At 39.9% G+C, this 14,959-nt stretch overlaps 1 protein-coding gene across 6 annotated transcripts in view; it reads left to right on the forward strand.

The window, feature by feature from the left end:
* FRMD6 (FERM domain containing 6) overlaps positions 1-14,959 on the forward strand; it is a 266,485-nt gene that overhangs the window by 228,950 nt on the left and 22,576 nt on the right. For all 6 annotated transcript variants that reach the window (XM_036842781.1, XM_036842780.1, XM_036842783.1 and 3 more), the window contains 6 exons: positions 70-146; positions 2,380-2,566; positions 5,736-5,891; positions 9,130-9,195; positions 10,086-10,154; positions 12,653-12,827. In XM_036842781.1, the coding sequence (XP_036698676.1) occupies positions 70-146; positions 2,380-2,566; positions 5,736-5,891; positions 9,130-9,195; positions 10,086-10,154; positions 12,653-12,827 (730 nt within the window). The remainder of the gene's footprint in view (positions 1-69; positions 147-2,379; positions 2,567-5,735; positions 5,892-9,129; positions 9,196-10,085; positions 10,155-12,652; positions 12,828-14,959) is intronic.

The raw sequence follows: 14,959 nt of genomic DNA on the forward strand, positions 1-14,959 counted from the left end.
TTGTTGTTTTTGAAACCCACTTTTGAAGTAACTAAAAACAGCCTGATTTTTACGCATGTCTTTGTTTAGGGTATTGACCAGTTTGGACCCCCTATGATCATCCACTTCCGCGTGCAGTACTATGTGGAAAATGGCCGATTGATCAGGTATGAGGACAGGGAGAAATTCCAAACATTTATTTTTCTACAGTACTCATCCTCTAACATATCAGATAAAGTACTTGTGTTTATTGTTTGTCTCCACCTGCTAGAATATAAAAGAGCAGGGATTTTTTAAAAATATTTTTACGCACGCATGTATCTTCAGTCCCTAAAACAGAGGTACAGTAGACACTCAATAAACATGTGTTGAATGAATGAGTGATCATGTTAGACTATCAGTGAAAATGTTAACAATCTCATCAGCTCACATTTTCTCTACTCCACATTTTCAATAACAAATCAGTCACCAAAAAGATATTTCCTTTAAGAAAGAGCTAGCACTCTTGTGTAAAGTGGAAAGTTGGTTAACGGATTATATTCTTTTCTGGTGGTGGTGTGGGGAGTGGAACAGCCGCAGGAACTCTGTCTTATAAAAATGCATGGGTGTTTATATAGCCTGGTTTTCTTTTCACTTTTGGGGTCTTGCTTCTGTTCTTGGCAGTAGCTTTAAAGCTAAGATTACGCCCAGTGGAGGTATCCTGTGTGAATCTTAGATGCAGTTTGGCAAGGGCAGGTAATTGATTCTTTTTCTGGAGGCAGATGCATGAATAATACTGTGCTCATGATACAGACTCAGAATTCCCCAGTTTAGAAGCTCAGTTTATTATTTGTATAGGAGGATTCAGTGCTGGAAGACTTTGAGGTGATTTTGTTGGCTGATAGAAAATACTAGAAATGTGAACTCTGTGCTTTACTTATTTATTTTTAAATTTTGAGAAACCCCACATAAAAGGGACAAAGATACATGTGGCTAATGAGTTGTATCTGAGATTTGCTCTTAATATCTATGTTACTGCCACATGCAAATTAAAAAGTAAAAAATATTAGCCCGTAAAGAATGTTTTTAAAGCAGAGAAACTTTTCTAGTTATTCTCAGTTTATATAAAACTTTTACTCAGTTTACTTAATTGGAATGGAATGTGCTGGAAAGAAGGAAAATATATTATTTAGCCACTAATTAGCCCCCTGGGACTAATGAATGTTTAATTGATCCACACTTCTGCCCTTTTCCCCAGTGATGAGCTAGTCCAAACACTGTGTACTCAACATTATAAAAAGAAGTGCTCTGAAAAGTCATAAGGGAAAAAAAATTACATAAATGCTTTATTTTTAAATTTTAAACTTTTCATTTTTAAACACAGTCTTGGTTAAAGTAAACCCATATGTTTTTATTATCATCAACTAATGAGCTATTAATCTCAGGTGAACATTCAACCTAAAATAATAGGAAGACAAATACTCATTAAATACATACACAGACAGACACACACACACACACACACACACACACACACTTTTTTCTTGCATTTTTCCTTTGATCACAGAGGCGTCCTGTTTGCCTGTGACATTTTTTAGAGCTTGACCATATTTTTCCCCAGTCAGCACTTCTTACTCAGTGTATTTAATGGGGACTGTATTTATTTCTGACCTCAATGGATTGTAATGAGTGCACTATTAGTATTTCCATTTGTGACGACTATCGTGATTCTTATAACATGTGCCTATAAAATCACACCCATAAAGTAACAGCCACTTAATTAAAAAAAAAAAAAAGATTTAAGGAGAGTTTTCAGTTTATTCATTCTTAGAGGAAAAAAAAAAAGACTATTCATAGTTAGGCAAATTCTTTTCTAGTAGGGCATATAAACAGAAATATTTTGAAAAGGGCCTTAGTGTATTTGTAATGTGCTCAGATGAAAAACAAAACGAAAAAGGACAGCATAACATTCAAGCCAGGATTGTCTCCTCAGATTTGTCCTTATTTGTGTCATGTGTGCAGCATTATTGTAGCAAAATTATTTTAATACAGACAACAGATGCCTAGGCTTCTATTCTAATACTTGTTCAATGTAGTATATCCCATATTGGAGTGGAATGATTCAGATCTGTTTTCCATCCTCTGAATGAATCAAATGCTGTTGGCCATAGGAAGTGTTACTTTTGCCGTCTGGGTAGTCTGACTTGGGGTCCTGACGCTCTGCGACCTTGGTGAAGCAGCGGTTAGGCAGCAATCAGGTATTAGCTACAACCTCCCCCTTTTCAGTGAGTGAGGAGGGAGGGGGGAGGAGGGAGCAGGAACAGAAGAGCTCTTGTCACCAGATGGATAGCAGGATTTGGGTTCTGTTTACATGCCTTTAGATTGTTCCATCAAAATGTGAGTTCTGTTTTATTTTCCTAGTGACAGAGCAGCAAGATACTATTATTACTGGCACCTGAGAAAACAAGTTCTTCATTCCCAGTGTGTGCTCCGAGAGGAGGCCTACTTCCTGCTGGCAGCCTTCGCGCTGCAGGCTGATCTTGGGAACTTCAAAAGGAATAAGCACTATGGAAAATACTTTGAGCCCGAGGCTTACTTCCCGTCTTGGGTAGGCACTGTTCTCAAATTCTAAAGTGTTTTCTCTAGCACATTTCTAGTTCATTGTGTGGGTAGTCATGCTGCTACAAGAACTGGGAACCCAGATGTTTCATGGCCAATACACCCTCCATCACGCCCAGATACCCATTTCACACTTGAGAGCGTGGCACAGACAGTCTCTCGATGGACTCAATCCGCTTATGGCTTATGAGGAAGAGGATTGCTATCCATCCTAAAGATGGTGGAACTTGGAATTTGCCAGCCTTCTTTTGGCATTTACATGGCCTTGAGCTTCTTATTTACTCTTAATTCAAGCAGCAATTTTTTCCCTTCGAAGGGAGAAAAACGTTACTCTTTAAAAGGTGAGATCATTCACAGCTTCTCCTGTGTTGAGGAAACAATAAATATAAGTAAACTGCTTGATCTGACCACCATCTCCTTCACTCTCAAAAGAGGAGCCACCCCCTTAGTTCAGCAAGAAAACTTAGGTTATTTGAGCACTGACTGTCTCAGAGGTCCTTTCTCCATCCCCACCCTGTTGATATCGCTTCCCATTCTTCCTCTAGGTCTCTCCTGAGACGTCTCTCTCTCTCTCCCGTATCTTCAGCCTCTATCCCAACTAACTCTTCTTAAGTCAGAACATACTTTGTTTGGTTCACACCTCCCCATCCTCAGGGAAGAAAGGAGGGAGGGAAAGAAGACCTACCAATCTCGCCTTCCCTTCTCAGTAAAGCTTCTTGAAAAAGTGACGACGTATATTTGATTTTTTAGCTTCTTTACTTCGACGTGTAATCCTCAACCCACATCCATCTGCCTTCTTTGCTCACCACCCCCTCCACTCATGGTGCTGTCCTTAAAGCCAGCGGTGACCTTTAAATTGCCAAATCCGTTGGACACTTTTCACTTCTTTTCCTGAATTTCTCTGCTGCATTTGACACTTAGTCACTCACATCCCAGGAGATCTCCTCCAAATTAATGCTTTTTACAACCACCTATGTGCTGGCACCTCCTGAATCTGTTTCTCTCCCCTATGTCTGTAAGACATCTGTTTACCCATAGGCACCTCACACTCAGAATGTCCCAAATCAAATTCGTCTTCTTCCCACCTCAATCCTCTGTGTTCCTAACCTCAGCCGGTGGCACTGCCATCCACCTGATCACCCAGAAACTTGAGTCACTCGGGGCTCTTTCTTATCACCCTCCTTTCTCCCTGCCCCATCCAGTCGACGAGAACATCCTCTAACATAAACCCTTGATTCCGCATCACCCAGCTTAAGAAATAAGATCCTCTTGTATTTTTGTTGCTCTTAACTTCCTAAACATTACCACGTGTCCTCCCCGTCGTGGTTCTTCATGTTTCCCAGCCTCCAGCTCTCATCAGCACTCCTGCAGACGCGTGTCCCTGCTTCAGGCTTTACTTGCAGCTTGCAGAGGAGTTGATTTTGCTTCTGATTTAAACCTTCATCTGCGGAGTGAAGCCCTGGCTCCCGAGCATGACCTAGGAACTTCCCAGCATGTGGTCCCTGCCAGCCTTTCCAGCTTCCTTTCTGGTTGTCCTGCACCTTGTGTGTTGTGCTCTAGCAACACCCAGCAATTCCTGTGTCTGCACACCTACTGTGGTGTTTCACACATTGGGCCTTTCTGTCTGCAGCTCCTTTAGCTGGTGAGGCCCCCTCCCTGTTTTACCTGGCTACTCGTGCTCATCAGCTCAGGTGTGGTTCCCTGGGCAGACTGTCTAGGTGCCCAGTGCCCCTCCTCTGGGCTCAGTAAGACCCTGAACATAAGTATTTTATTTTCAAATGCTCTGTTTGTCTCTTGCACCCAGTGATCTAAGTGTTTCTTAGCATATTCTAAAGGACAGGCATAAACTTAACCTTTTCTGTTTCTTCAGCATTTCACATCACGGTGCTCAATATAAGCTTTTGTTCACTGGCTGACTGTGCTTCAGTTGTTCAAGAAAACCCACAAAAGATGTCAGGCCATTACATAGCAATGTCTGTTGGGCCAAAATTAACCTGTATTTACATTCCCTAGTTATCAACAGGTACTCAATGACCCTTGGTCTTTAAAGCAGAGCTTGCCATTAGTGTGCCATGGCACCCAGGGTGCTGAGATACCAGCTTCCTCAACCCTTGCGATCACCAAAATCGTCTACTTCATTGCCCTTACAGATATTATTTTCTAGGGGTTCTTTGACCTGAAAAAGGTTGACAAGTACTAATTTAGGTGATCTCCATGTAAAAGGAACCTAGAAAGAAAAATCTGTAACTTGAGTTCTCAGCAAAACTTGATTATTGGCCAATAACTCATCATGTTTAATTCTCCTTAAAATATTCATATGAAGAAACAAAACATCAGGAACTATAAAAACAATGATAAAACTAAAAATTCTCTAATTTTCAAATCCTGGTCATTTTAAGCACTAAAATGCTTTTTGTTCACTTTGCATAATTCTTTCCATATTTTACAATCTTCGTGAAACCAGCTAAGACTTTTAACTTATCAACACCTTTCTTTGAGCCTGCAGCTACTGGATACTGTATATTTTTGATACCTAAAAGCTTTGACTACTGTCTGATGAAAACTGAAGTCGCAGTGCATTGTAATGAATATTTGCGTGAAACTGTTCTCTCATAAGTATTCGAGTAAAGTGTTCATATCAGCCTCTTATGCAAAATCCAGAAATGTTTCTGAGAATTCCTCGCAGTCCCCTGCTTTCTTCGGATTAGCATTTAGAACCTCCCACTCTGTGGCTGTAATTTTAGAAGAGTTAAGTAGGATCCGGAACCTGAAGATGTGCTGACAGTGGCTGCATTTCATGGTACCAGTAATTCTGCAAGTATAAGCAGTGAGGTGGACAAAATTGTGCAAGTTTGCATGGTTTTTCTTTGTTGGTGATTTTAAAGCCAAGAGAACATATTTTTCCCATTTCTTGTGATTTTTCTTCTTAGATATGGAGTACTACAGCTAAATTGACTCTGTAGCTTCTAGTATTAGCTGATTCAGCCAGGTCACATAACAGATGATCAAAAAAGAATAAGCGTGGGAATTTTCTAATGGAAATCAGCCAGTTTACACGGCCTGTTTTCGGTTCTCGTCCTTTCATCATTTGGGGGATGAGGGTAGTATTTGCATCCCTCCAACAAATGTTGCATTGCGCTCCCATTGTATCCCAACAGGTTGTTGCCAAGAGAGGAAAGGACTACATCCTGAAGCACATTCCAAACATGCACAAGGATCAGTTCGCACTGACAGCTTCTGAAGCTCATCTTAAATATATCAAAGAGGCCGTCCGACTGGATGACGTTGCCGTCCATTACTACAGATTGTATAAGGTACAAAACTGCAGTAGGTCTGCAGCCGTACCTCCTTGATCAGGAGAAGCTTTTATTGAAAGTTGTCATTTTAATTTTTTTTAATGGGCTTCTAAAAGAGTTTCATTTCAAGCACGGTTTGTCATCATTGGTCAGTCTTGGAGTCAATGATGCTTTTCCTCAGTCCTGGGAGCAGAACGGAGTCTCTTTAATGGTCCTAGTATTGAGATAACAAGTGGCTGTAGGTTGTGCATCTGGCATTTCAGTGATTATGAAATAGTTATTTTTCTCCTTCCCAAATCTGCATTTCTGCCTTGGGGAGTAACATTTGCAACTTGTTCAATCAGTAATTTTTAATACTCCTTGAAGTGAAGCCGTACCTGCATGTATCCATTAGTAATAAGAACATCACCACAATAGCTAATGTTTATTGAGTATTGTGTTTATGGGGCCACTTTATATTTATCCTCTTTTTAAAATCCTCATAACTATAAGATAGGACTGTAATCTTCATTTTACAGACCAGGATACACACCAAAGATCGCAAAACTAATAAGAGCCAGGATTCAACCCAGGTCTGCTTGACAAGAGCCTGTGTGCTTAAACCACTGACTCTGTGCTGTCACTCTAAAGTTTGTTACTGCCTTTCTCCTGTGTCCTTGTGTTTTGTGTTCTTGTGTCTCTAGCCTCATTTTTCCATCCTGGGTCAGAGGTCACAGACCCAAATAATAACTGGGGTGGGCTCTGCAGGGAATCACTGGCAATACTATTTATCACGTTCTGTCTTCTCTCCTGCTTCTCCTTCCCACTCCTCTCCCTATTTCACAAGTATCACTTCCATGGCAAGAACCCTTGAATTCCCACTTAAGTATTCAAAGGTATATTTCTTCTCCAACCAAATAGGATGAAGTGGTTCAGAGTGTGGTCTGTTGGGCCTACCTTGCTGGGATTAAATCCCAGCTTCACCCCTTACTGTGTAACCTTAGGCATGTTACTTAGCCTCTCTGTGCTTTAGTTTCCCCATAGATAAATGGGGATGGTAACATACCCAATAAACTCTGAGATTTATTGAAGACTAAAGGAATTAGTGGGTGAAAAGTGCTTAAAACAGTACCCAGCATGTGTTAGGCATGAAATTAAACGTGTTGCCTTTACCATTATCATTGTTATTATTAGGTTTGTTATCTCTCCTACATCCTTTGTGGTAAGATTAGCATAACTAGACAATTGGAGACTAGACCGTAGTTTGGATATATTGCTGGGTAATTTTCCTGGCTGGTTCAAAAGACTTAAAAAGAGAGCAAAGGATGTTATTTTTTCTCTTTCATGTGCAAGAGATGCATTGTTAATGCCCTGTCATCTTTCAAAGGCATAGAGTTCCACAAGATCTCTTCAGCTAAATTCCTGGAAGACTGAATTCTTTTTTTTCTTTTAAGGGAGTTCATTGTGACACCTCAATTTATATGAGAAAATGCAAATAAATGACCTTTTTTGACAATAAATTTATATTTTTAAATGTATTAGAAGTATGAATAATACATCAGCAAGACTGTGGCTTTATAAACCCTCCATCAGCATTCACTCATGCTGGGATCCTAGGCAACTGTTGCTACAATCCTGGGCATCTGTTAAGTGGGAATGATCCTATACATATCACAGGTTGGGAAGATTCAACAAGATGGTGAATCTGAAATAACCAGATGGAGTGCCTGGCACATTAGTGAATGCTCAGTAAATATTGGTTGCTTTTTATTTTCTAGGGAAGCTTTGGTATTTTAAAGAATCCTATTAAGATCCTATTAGGAATCCTTTAGTGAAGTAGATATCTCCAATTTATCTTTCATGTAAAAATTAATCTTTCAGTTTGCTTAAAGTGCACTACTTTTATGTGTCATAGAAAATCACTCTGGTCTGCTTAAAACAAGATAACTAATACTAATGAACTCAATGAGGTGGGGAAATAGATATTTTTTCCTTATAGGCAGAATTTTCATTCTTTAAAGAAATCACGTGGCCGCCATTAAAACTGCGTCATTTAAGGACTGTTAATAAAATGGAGACAGAAGACAGGAAACTTAAAACAACAAGAACAACAACAAAAACAACCTCTGTGCCTCTTTCCCAGTAATATGCACCTCATACACGCACGACCAGCATTTTTATGAGCACAATCTTATTTCAGGAAGCAATCAGAACAGCCTTGAAAGGGAAATTGGCCTAAGCTCATAGTGATGGATTGGTTTCTCCTGTTAAGTCTGTACTGTATGTGCCTTTCTTGATGTGAAGAGTTATTAGTGGGAAAAAACAGCCCCAATAGTGGAAATAGGCTGTGGCTTCTCTTTACTATGCCAGGTAAGGATGCATTTTCTAAAAATATCCCTTTCCATGATCATGCAAAAACTGGCAGTAAATGTAATAAAGATCTGCATGTACTCATTTATTGTTTTTATTGAGAAATCTCATAATGAAAATGTTTTAGTTACTCAGCAATTTTGTTTTCTATTTTGAACTTTATACCTTATATCCACTTGTTACAGATGAGCACTTAGAAGATGTGGCCAAGTTCAGAATACATTCTTAATTGTACAACTTTTTCCCTTATACTTGTTGTAGTATTTTTTTTTTTAGTTTATGGTTTAGCTGGTAGAATGTATATCATATTGGCAAGTGATAATTGAACTTCTTAAACATAAGTATTTTCTTTCAAGACTAACTAAATGTAAAGCTTTTATAGCTTTATTAGCTATCTTCATGAAAGAGCATTAACTATTCAGGCTTGCCTCTGACTTTGTTTTCAGAGTTGGGAGATTTAACCAGTTTTAAACACATAAAGTCTAGTACACCTCAGAATATAACTACAACCTTATATTCAAGATTCTAACTTCTGAGAGAAGATTAAGCATAAGAGAGAAGATTAAAAAAAATGATGTAAAAGCAGCAAAATAGTCTTACTTACTGGAGTTCTCAGTAACACAAATATTTAGAATATTGTCAGATATGAAAGTGTATATAATATAGTAAAAACACTAAAACTTTGAAATCGCAGGGATTTAGAAAGTAGAAAATACCATTACTGATTTAATATGTGCCCATGATTTTCTTAAATCTTACAGAAAACAAGGGATGCAGAAAGACAAGCAAAGTTATTTTAAGTCAAAAGCTTTCTAATCCTGAAATTTATCTTTGGTTCTTTTCTTTGGTGCTGAATTGTTCATTGTAGAAGAAAAATATACTTTTTCATACAATTTTATTCCTATAGGATAAAAGGGAAATTGAAGCTTCTCTGACCCTTGGATTGACCATGCGGGGAATACAGATTTTTCAGGTTAGTTAATGGGAAGTAAGTGTCAAATGGCATCCACTATGTCTTACTGTGGCACTGTGCCTGCCTGGTCCTGCGATAGGTTCACTGGTCCATTTCCAGCCATTGATTGGTCGTTACTTCCTGTTTGTCTAGCACAGATGTAGATAACGTGGGATAGACGAAGTGAAGCAGTCTGATCCTTGACACTAGTAAGTCCTCTAGAACAGAAAACAACAAACCAAAGATTGGCCCCAGTTCATCACTCACAGATCATTAATATCCAGACAGTTTTCTTTGTGTGTCATTAATTTTTAATATTCTTTTTTACCATCTGGTAAATCTATAACTGCGGAAGGAAAAATGACTTTTTAATACAGTGACTGACCAGACATTTTAATTTCCGTTACAACTTTCTGATAAAACCTGTCCCTTGAGTAAGTAGTTACCATCATCCTTTTGCAGGTGGGATGGTTTTATGCTACAGCCATCAACAAGGGAGAGAGTGCCTCCCTCTGTGAGACCGGGGAGAATAAAAGGATGCCTTATCTTCGATATAGGCAAAGTATCCAGTTATGAAAGTCCGAGTGCCTTATCTCATCTCTTGAATGCCTGAGTCTTCTGGACTTTTTATTTAAATTTAGGGATAGGCCAGAAGGGAAAAGATTGCCTTAAAAGGGCAGGTTAACGCAGTCACTCAGGAACCAAAAGCGACAGAATTGTATCACTCCTCTTTTAATTACTGTCTGCATATCTCCAAAGAGAGTTGGGGACCTCTTTCAGATTTTAATTACTGTATTTTAGTTTTCTGGGAAAGAAGTTAGAGCTATTTTAGAATATCTGTCAGTTTCCTCAGTAACTCTCTGTGCATTACTTGTAAGAGTTATAAGTAACTCTTATAATTCCTTCCACAGAATTTAGATGAAGAGAAACAATTACTTTATGATTTCCCTTGGACCAATGTTGGAAAGTTGGTGTTTGTGGTAAGTTTAAAATAACTGACTTAAAATACTCAGTTTTTTGTTTTTGTGGACTTGTATTGTTTTTTGTTTTGTTTTTTTAAACAAAATATTGTTTCAGGCACAAAACTTGATATTTTCTCAAAATTGAAGATGAAAATAGTTAGTTAGCTGTCTTATATTCTTATGCATGTGCTATAATTATAATCCTTGCCACTTTTCAGTAGTGAACCTAAAACAGAGTCTTATAGCAAAAGAAATCACTAATTTTAATTTGTGTATCTGGCCCCCACCACTCTACCCTAAGTTATTCTAGTTTCAGAAGAAATGTGATGGGAAAAGTTCAAGATGAATTCATCAAACAGAATTGTTTTTAAAAATGTACAGCAGAGGGATTAGAAAACAGAAAGCTGTAATCAGAGGGTAAATTACTCTTAGCATGGGGGTTGACCAGTTCTTGTGGAAGTTAACTTCTCTTGAGCAAAGAATAAAGAGTGATATAAAAAGATGTTTCTATTAATATCTGTCTGTTGAAACTCATCATTATAAAGAAAGGACTGCCATTCTTAACGGGAAAAGTACTTTTACTTTTAGATTATTGAGAATGATACACTTTCTTTTGTTGGAGCAGATTCTTGATTTTTCCCAGCTGTTTCACTGTTTTGTCAGCTGTATCCATTTGCGGGAGGGTTCAAAGGATTACAGTTAATTATATGTATTTCTAGTGGTCGTTAAAATTCATAATTTCGCTTTGTTCAGAAATTATTGGAAAAAATACACAAAGAAAGGAGGAAGATAAGGATTAGGACACATGTGCTTCTTTCTTTCCATCAGGAAGATGGCCTATATAAATAAAGGGCACTGTTGCCAAATAGCATTTGGGCACTGACTCCACACTGCCCTGGGAGTTAAAAGACCTGTTTCTGACTTTACATTGGGCACAGTCCAATCTGATTTCACTTCACTCATACATTAAATGGGGCCTGACCTGCCTCCTACTTGCTGGCTCTTTCTCGTTCAAGCTCTTTGGGAAAGGAGTGGAGCTATTTGTAAATGAGCAAATTATTACCCCACTTGCCCCCTTCATGTCCCCAGTTAAGAAGTAATAAAATACATTTATAGAAATTGAATTTCTTAAGGGTCCTGCACCCAGTGGTTCCTGAATCTAGTTGTGCATCACTCGCATCTGAGGAGCTTATTTAGATTTCTGGGCCTCATCATCCTCACCTAAGAGATTTTTGATTCAGTAGGTCTGGGGTGGAGACCAGGAATCTATCTTGGCAAACTTCCCAGATGATTCTTCTTGCAGCCAGCCCAGCCCTGCCTAGTTGTGTGACCCTGGGCAAATCACTTAACATCTCTGTGCCTTGGTTTCTTCATTCCAAAATGGGGATAATTGACTGTCCCCCCCCCCCCACCCCATAGACTTGTGAGGATTAAGTGAGTTAATACATGCTTAGTGCTCATTAAGTGTAAGTTATAAGCATTCTAGCATTGAGATCCAATGTTGGTTCCTTTTAAAATGGAAAGTCGAGAGGTAAGAAATTCCATCCACGTCTGAGTTACACAAACCCATATTGCTTTGCACTGACGTTAAGTGTGTAGTTAGAATATGCCTCCCTCTTTGCTTTATCTCTCCCCTCCAGCTGAGAATCACTGTGCCTGGAATATTCCTTTCTGTAGTCCTGCTGCCCTATTCATTGTCAGGAAAGTTAAAGGAGTTAATAACATTCCATAACTGTAAGGAACTTTGTCAAACCCTCGCCCTCAACTTAGAACTTTATGTTAATGATCCCAAACCTAATGAATGAGATTCCTCTACTGACAGAAAGATACTTACGCTACTTCCATCTCTTATTTCTCCTTCCTGTCTCATCCCTCTAACTGTCCTTCTGGCTTCCAGCTCCCTCTTTTATCCAACTAGAGAGTTTTTCATTTTTTCTAAACCCTAAATAGATATCCTTTATTGTTCGCTATCATAACTCCTTGTTTATTTCCTTCCCAGAATTTATCATAAGCTGCAATTATTTTATGTGTTTATTTACCATCTCTCCCACCAGAATGTAGTGACATGGGGGTAGGGACTTTGTCCTCTGCACTGTTATTTTCTCAGGGCCTAGCAAAGTGTTTGGTACATTTTGTAAGTGTTCAACAGATATTTGAATGCATTACCCTTCTAGAATTTGTTGTCTTGTTTACTGAGTTAGGGTGTTGGGATTACATTTAAGGATGCTTTTGTGATGGGCCCTTCTCTTCTCCATTATGTAAATGACCTGGCCAGCCAGAGAAACCAAAGATGGAACCAGAAGGCCCTGGCTAGGCACTTCCCTGAATTTTTGGTAATCCTCTGTCCTGTGACATTTTTGAAAGGGAAAACAGTAATTTATCCTCCGGGAATTTTGGATGGAGCTTTATACATCTATTTCTGAGTCTGTAGTTTTCCTTACTAACTAGAAAATGAAGGGGAGCTTGGCACATCGGACACTTTTCTTCCTGATCTGATTCATGCCTTCCCTCCACAGGGAAAGAAGTTTGAGATTTTGCCAGATGGCTTGCCCTCAGCCAGGAAGCTCATCTACTACACGGGGTGCCCCATGCGCTCCAGACACCTGCTGCAGCTCCTGAGTAACAGCCACCGCCTCTACATGAACCTGCAGCCTGTCCTGCGCCACATCCGGAAGCTGGAGGAAAACGAAGGTCCTGCAGGGTCTTGGGCGGGAAGCAGATGGTGCTCTTGCCACCCGGGGCCCCGTACTCTACAGCTGCCAAGAACTGGGGCTTTAGTCTTCTGAAGAGTGGGACCTGGGGACCGGCCTCTCCAGATCCCCAGCAGCACTCCTGTTTCATCTCAGCACTGTCCCGGAAGGCCCACCTCCCACAGTGCTAGTCAGCATATCCGAGATGATCCCTGCCATTTAGCTACCTTCGAGAACAGTCTCTGTAAGGTTTCCCCACACATGGCTTGAGAATTCTTGCAGAAAGCCACCACATGAAGGCGCAGGCCAGGGTTTCTGTGCATATCAGCTTTTATCTGCATCTCAGAGCTTTGTTTATACACTGATCCACCTTGGTGCTGTTATCCACAGGCTATCTAGAATTCCTTCCAGTGTGATTATTCCTTAGGTTAGAGTGACAATAAAGGTGGGTCACAGAATGTCTCCAGCCTCTTGTTGACTGCCAGGAGGCCCCACGTCTGGCTGAGCAAGAAAGACAAACAAAGGAGAGAGAAGTTTACAATTGAGGATCTCGTCAGCCAGTCCTGTGGGAGCTTTGCTGAGACACAGAATAGAGCAGTGCCTTTGGGGCTTCAGAGTTCCCGGCCCTGAAAGGGGGGTCAAGTCATGGTGAAGAGAGGAAGACGGGGATGGGGGCTTCTAGCTGCAGACTTCAACTTCACAGTATTAACCTAATGGTTAACTCTTTATCTCCTGTTGTTACCCTGTTCGGCACACTCCAGCTTCTAATCCCCAAAAAGGCTACTTTGCATATTTGGTTTTTTAATGTCTTCGATTTTTTTTTGCAAACTCATTTTGTAGTAATTCTTGGTAATTTGATCGGATTCGATTTGGGGTATTTGCATGAACATTAGGCTGCAGATTCATATCTTAGGTCCATATCGGAAACAGATTTCGACCTCTCAGACCTCACTTTTCCTATAGAAGTGAGACAAGTACCTGTCCTCTTTTTTTTTTTTTTTCCTAATTGGGGTATAGTTGCTTAACAATGTTGTGTTAGCTTCTGCTGTACAGGGAAGTGAATCAGCTATGGGTATACACATATCCCCTCTTTTTTGGATTTCCTTCCCATTTAGGTCACCACAGAGCATTGAGTAGAGTTCCCTGTGCTATACAGCAGGTTCTCATTAGTTATCTGTTTTATACATATTAGTGTATATATGTCAATCCCAATCTCCCAGTTCATCCCACCCCCCTTTTCCCCTCCTTGGGGTCCATATGTTTGTTCTCTACATCTGTGTCTCTATTTGTGCCTTGCAGACAGGTTCATCTGTACCATTTTCTCTCTTAACAAACAAAAACCTTATAGAGGTTTGCATCTGATTGATTTCTCTCAAAAGCTGTCTGTCAATTTACATGAGACCCAGTTTGGAGAAGCCATTGTAATTTAAGTAGCAGTTGGAATGTGAATCATTTTCCACTGTCTGCCACCAAACTGCATCTGTCTTCGGAGAGAATTGGTCTCACTGTCAAGTGTATTGGCTTCCCCTGCTGCCAGACTGCCAGTTCTTTCCCATGATGACTCATCAGTATAATAAATGCATATATCTCTCTGACGCTGATATGAAGATTAGGAATTTAAACAGGACAGAAGTGCCAAGGAAGCTTGTGAGCATAGGTAACTTAGGTGCAGAGCCCATCATTTTGCCAAGTTGGCTTCATTCCTAAATGGCCAACTTGGCACCTTGAGAAATTCACTTATTCCAGCAGCTCTCTGCCAGCAGCATTTTAGTAAATTCTTGTTTAGGTGACCTTAACGGGAGCCCCTTAGAGCTTGAAAGAATTAACGAACCTCCCCTACAGGTTCTAAAGCAAAATTACATAGAATGTCGTGTTAAGAGGGGAGGGCTTTGTCTGTTACCAAGCATAGCACCAAGTGCATTTGAGGGTTTATGTGAGTAGGGGCAGTGAGAGAATGATAAAGGTGCAGATTGGATCTTTTACGTGGATACATATAGATAGATTTTGCAGGGATGGCTTTTTTTCCTTTACATCTTTAGTTTTCTCTGCTTAGAAATCCCTCCAGATCTGAAGAAAACCTGAAACAGTTTCTTTGGACTTACCTTGGCCTGAATCCAGTTATCTCACCCACAC

The sequence above is a fragment of the Balaenoptera musculus genome, chromosome 2, assembly GCF_009873245.2.
Source record: "Balaenoptera musculus isolate JJ_BM4_2016_0621 chromosome 2, mBalMus1.pri.v3, whole genome shotgun sequence".
NCBI lineage: Eukaryota > Metazoa > Chordata > Mammalia > Artiodactyla > Balaenopteridae > Balaenoptera > Balaenoptera musculus.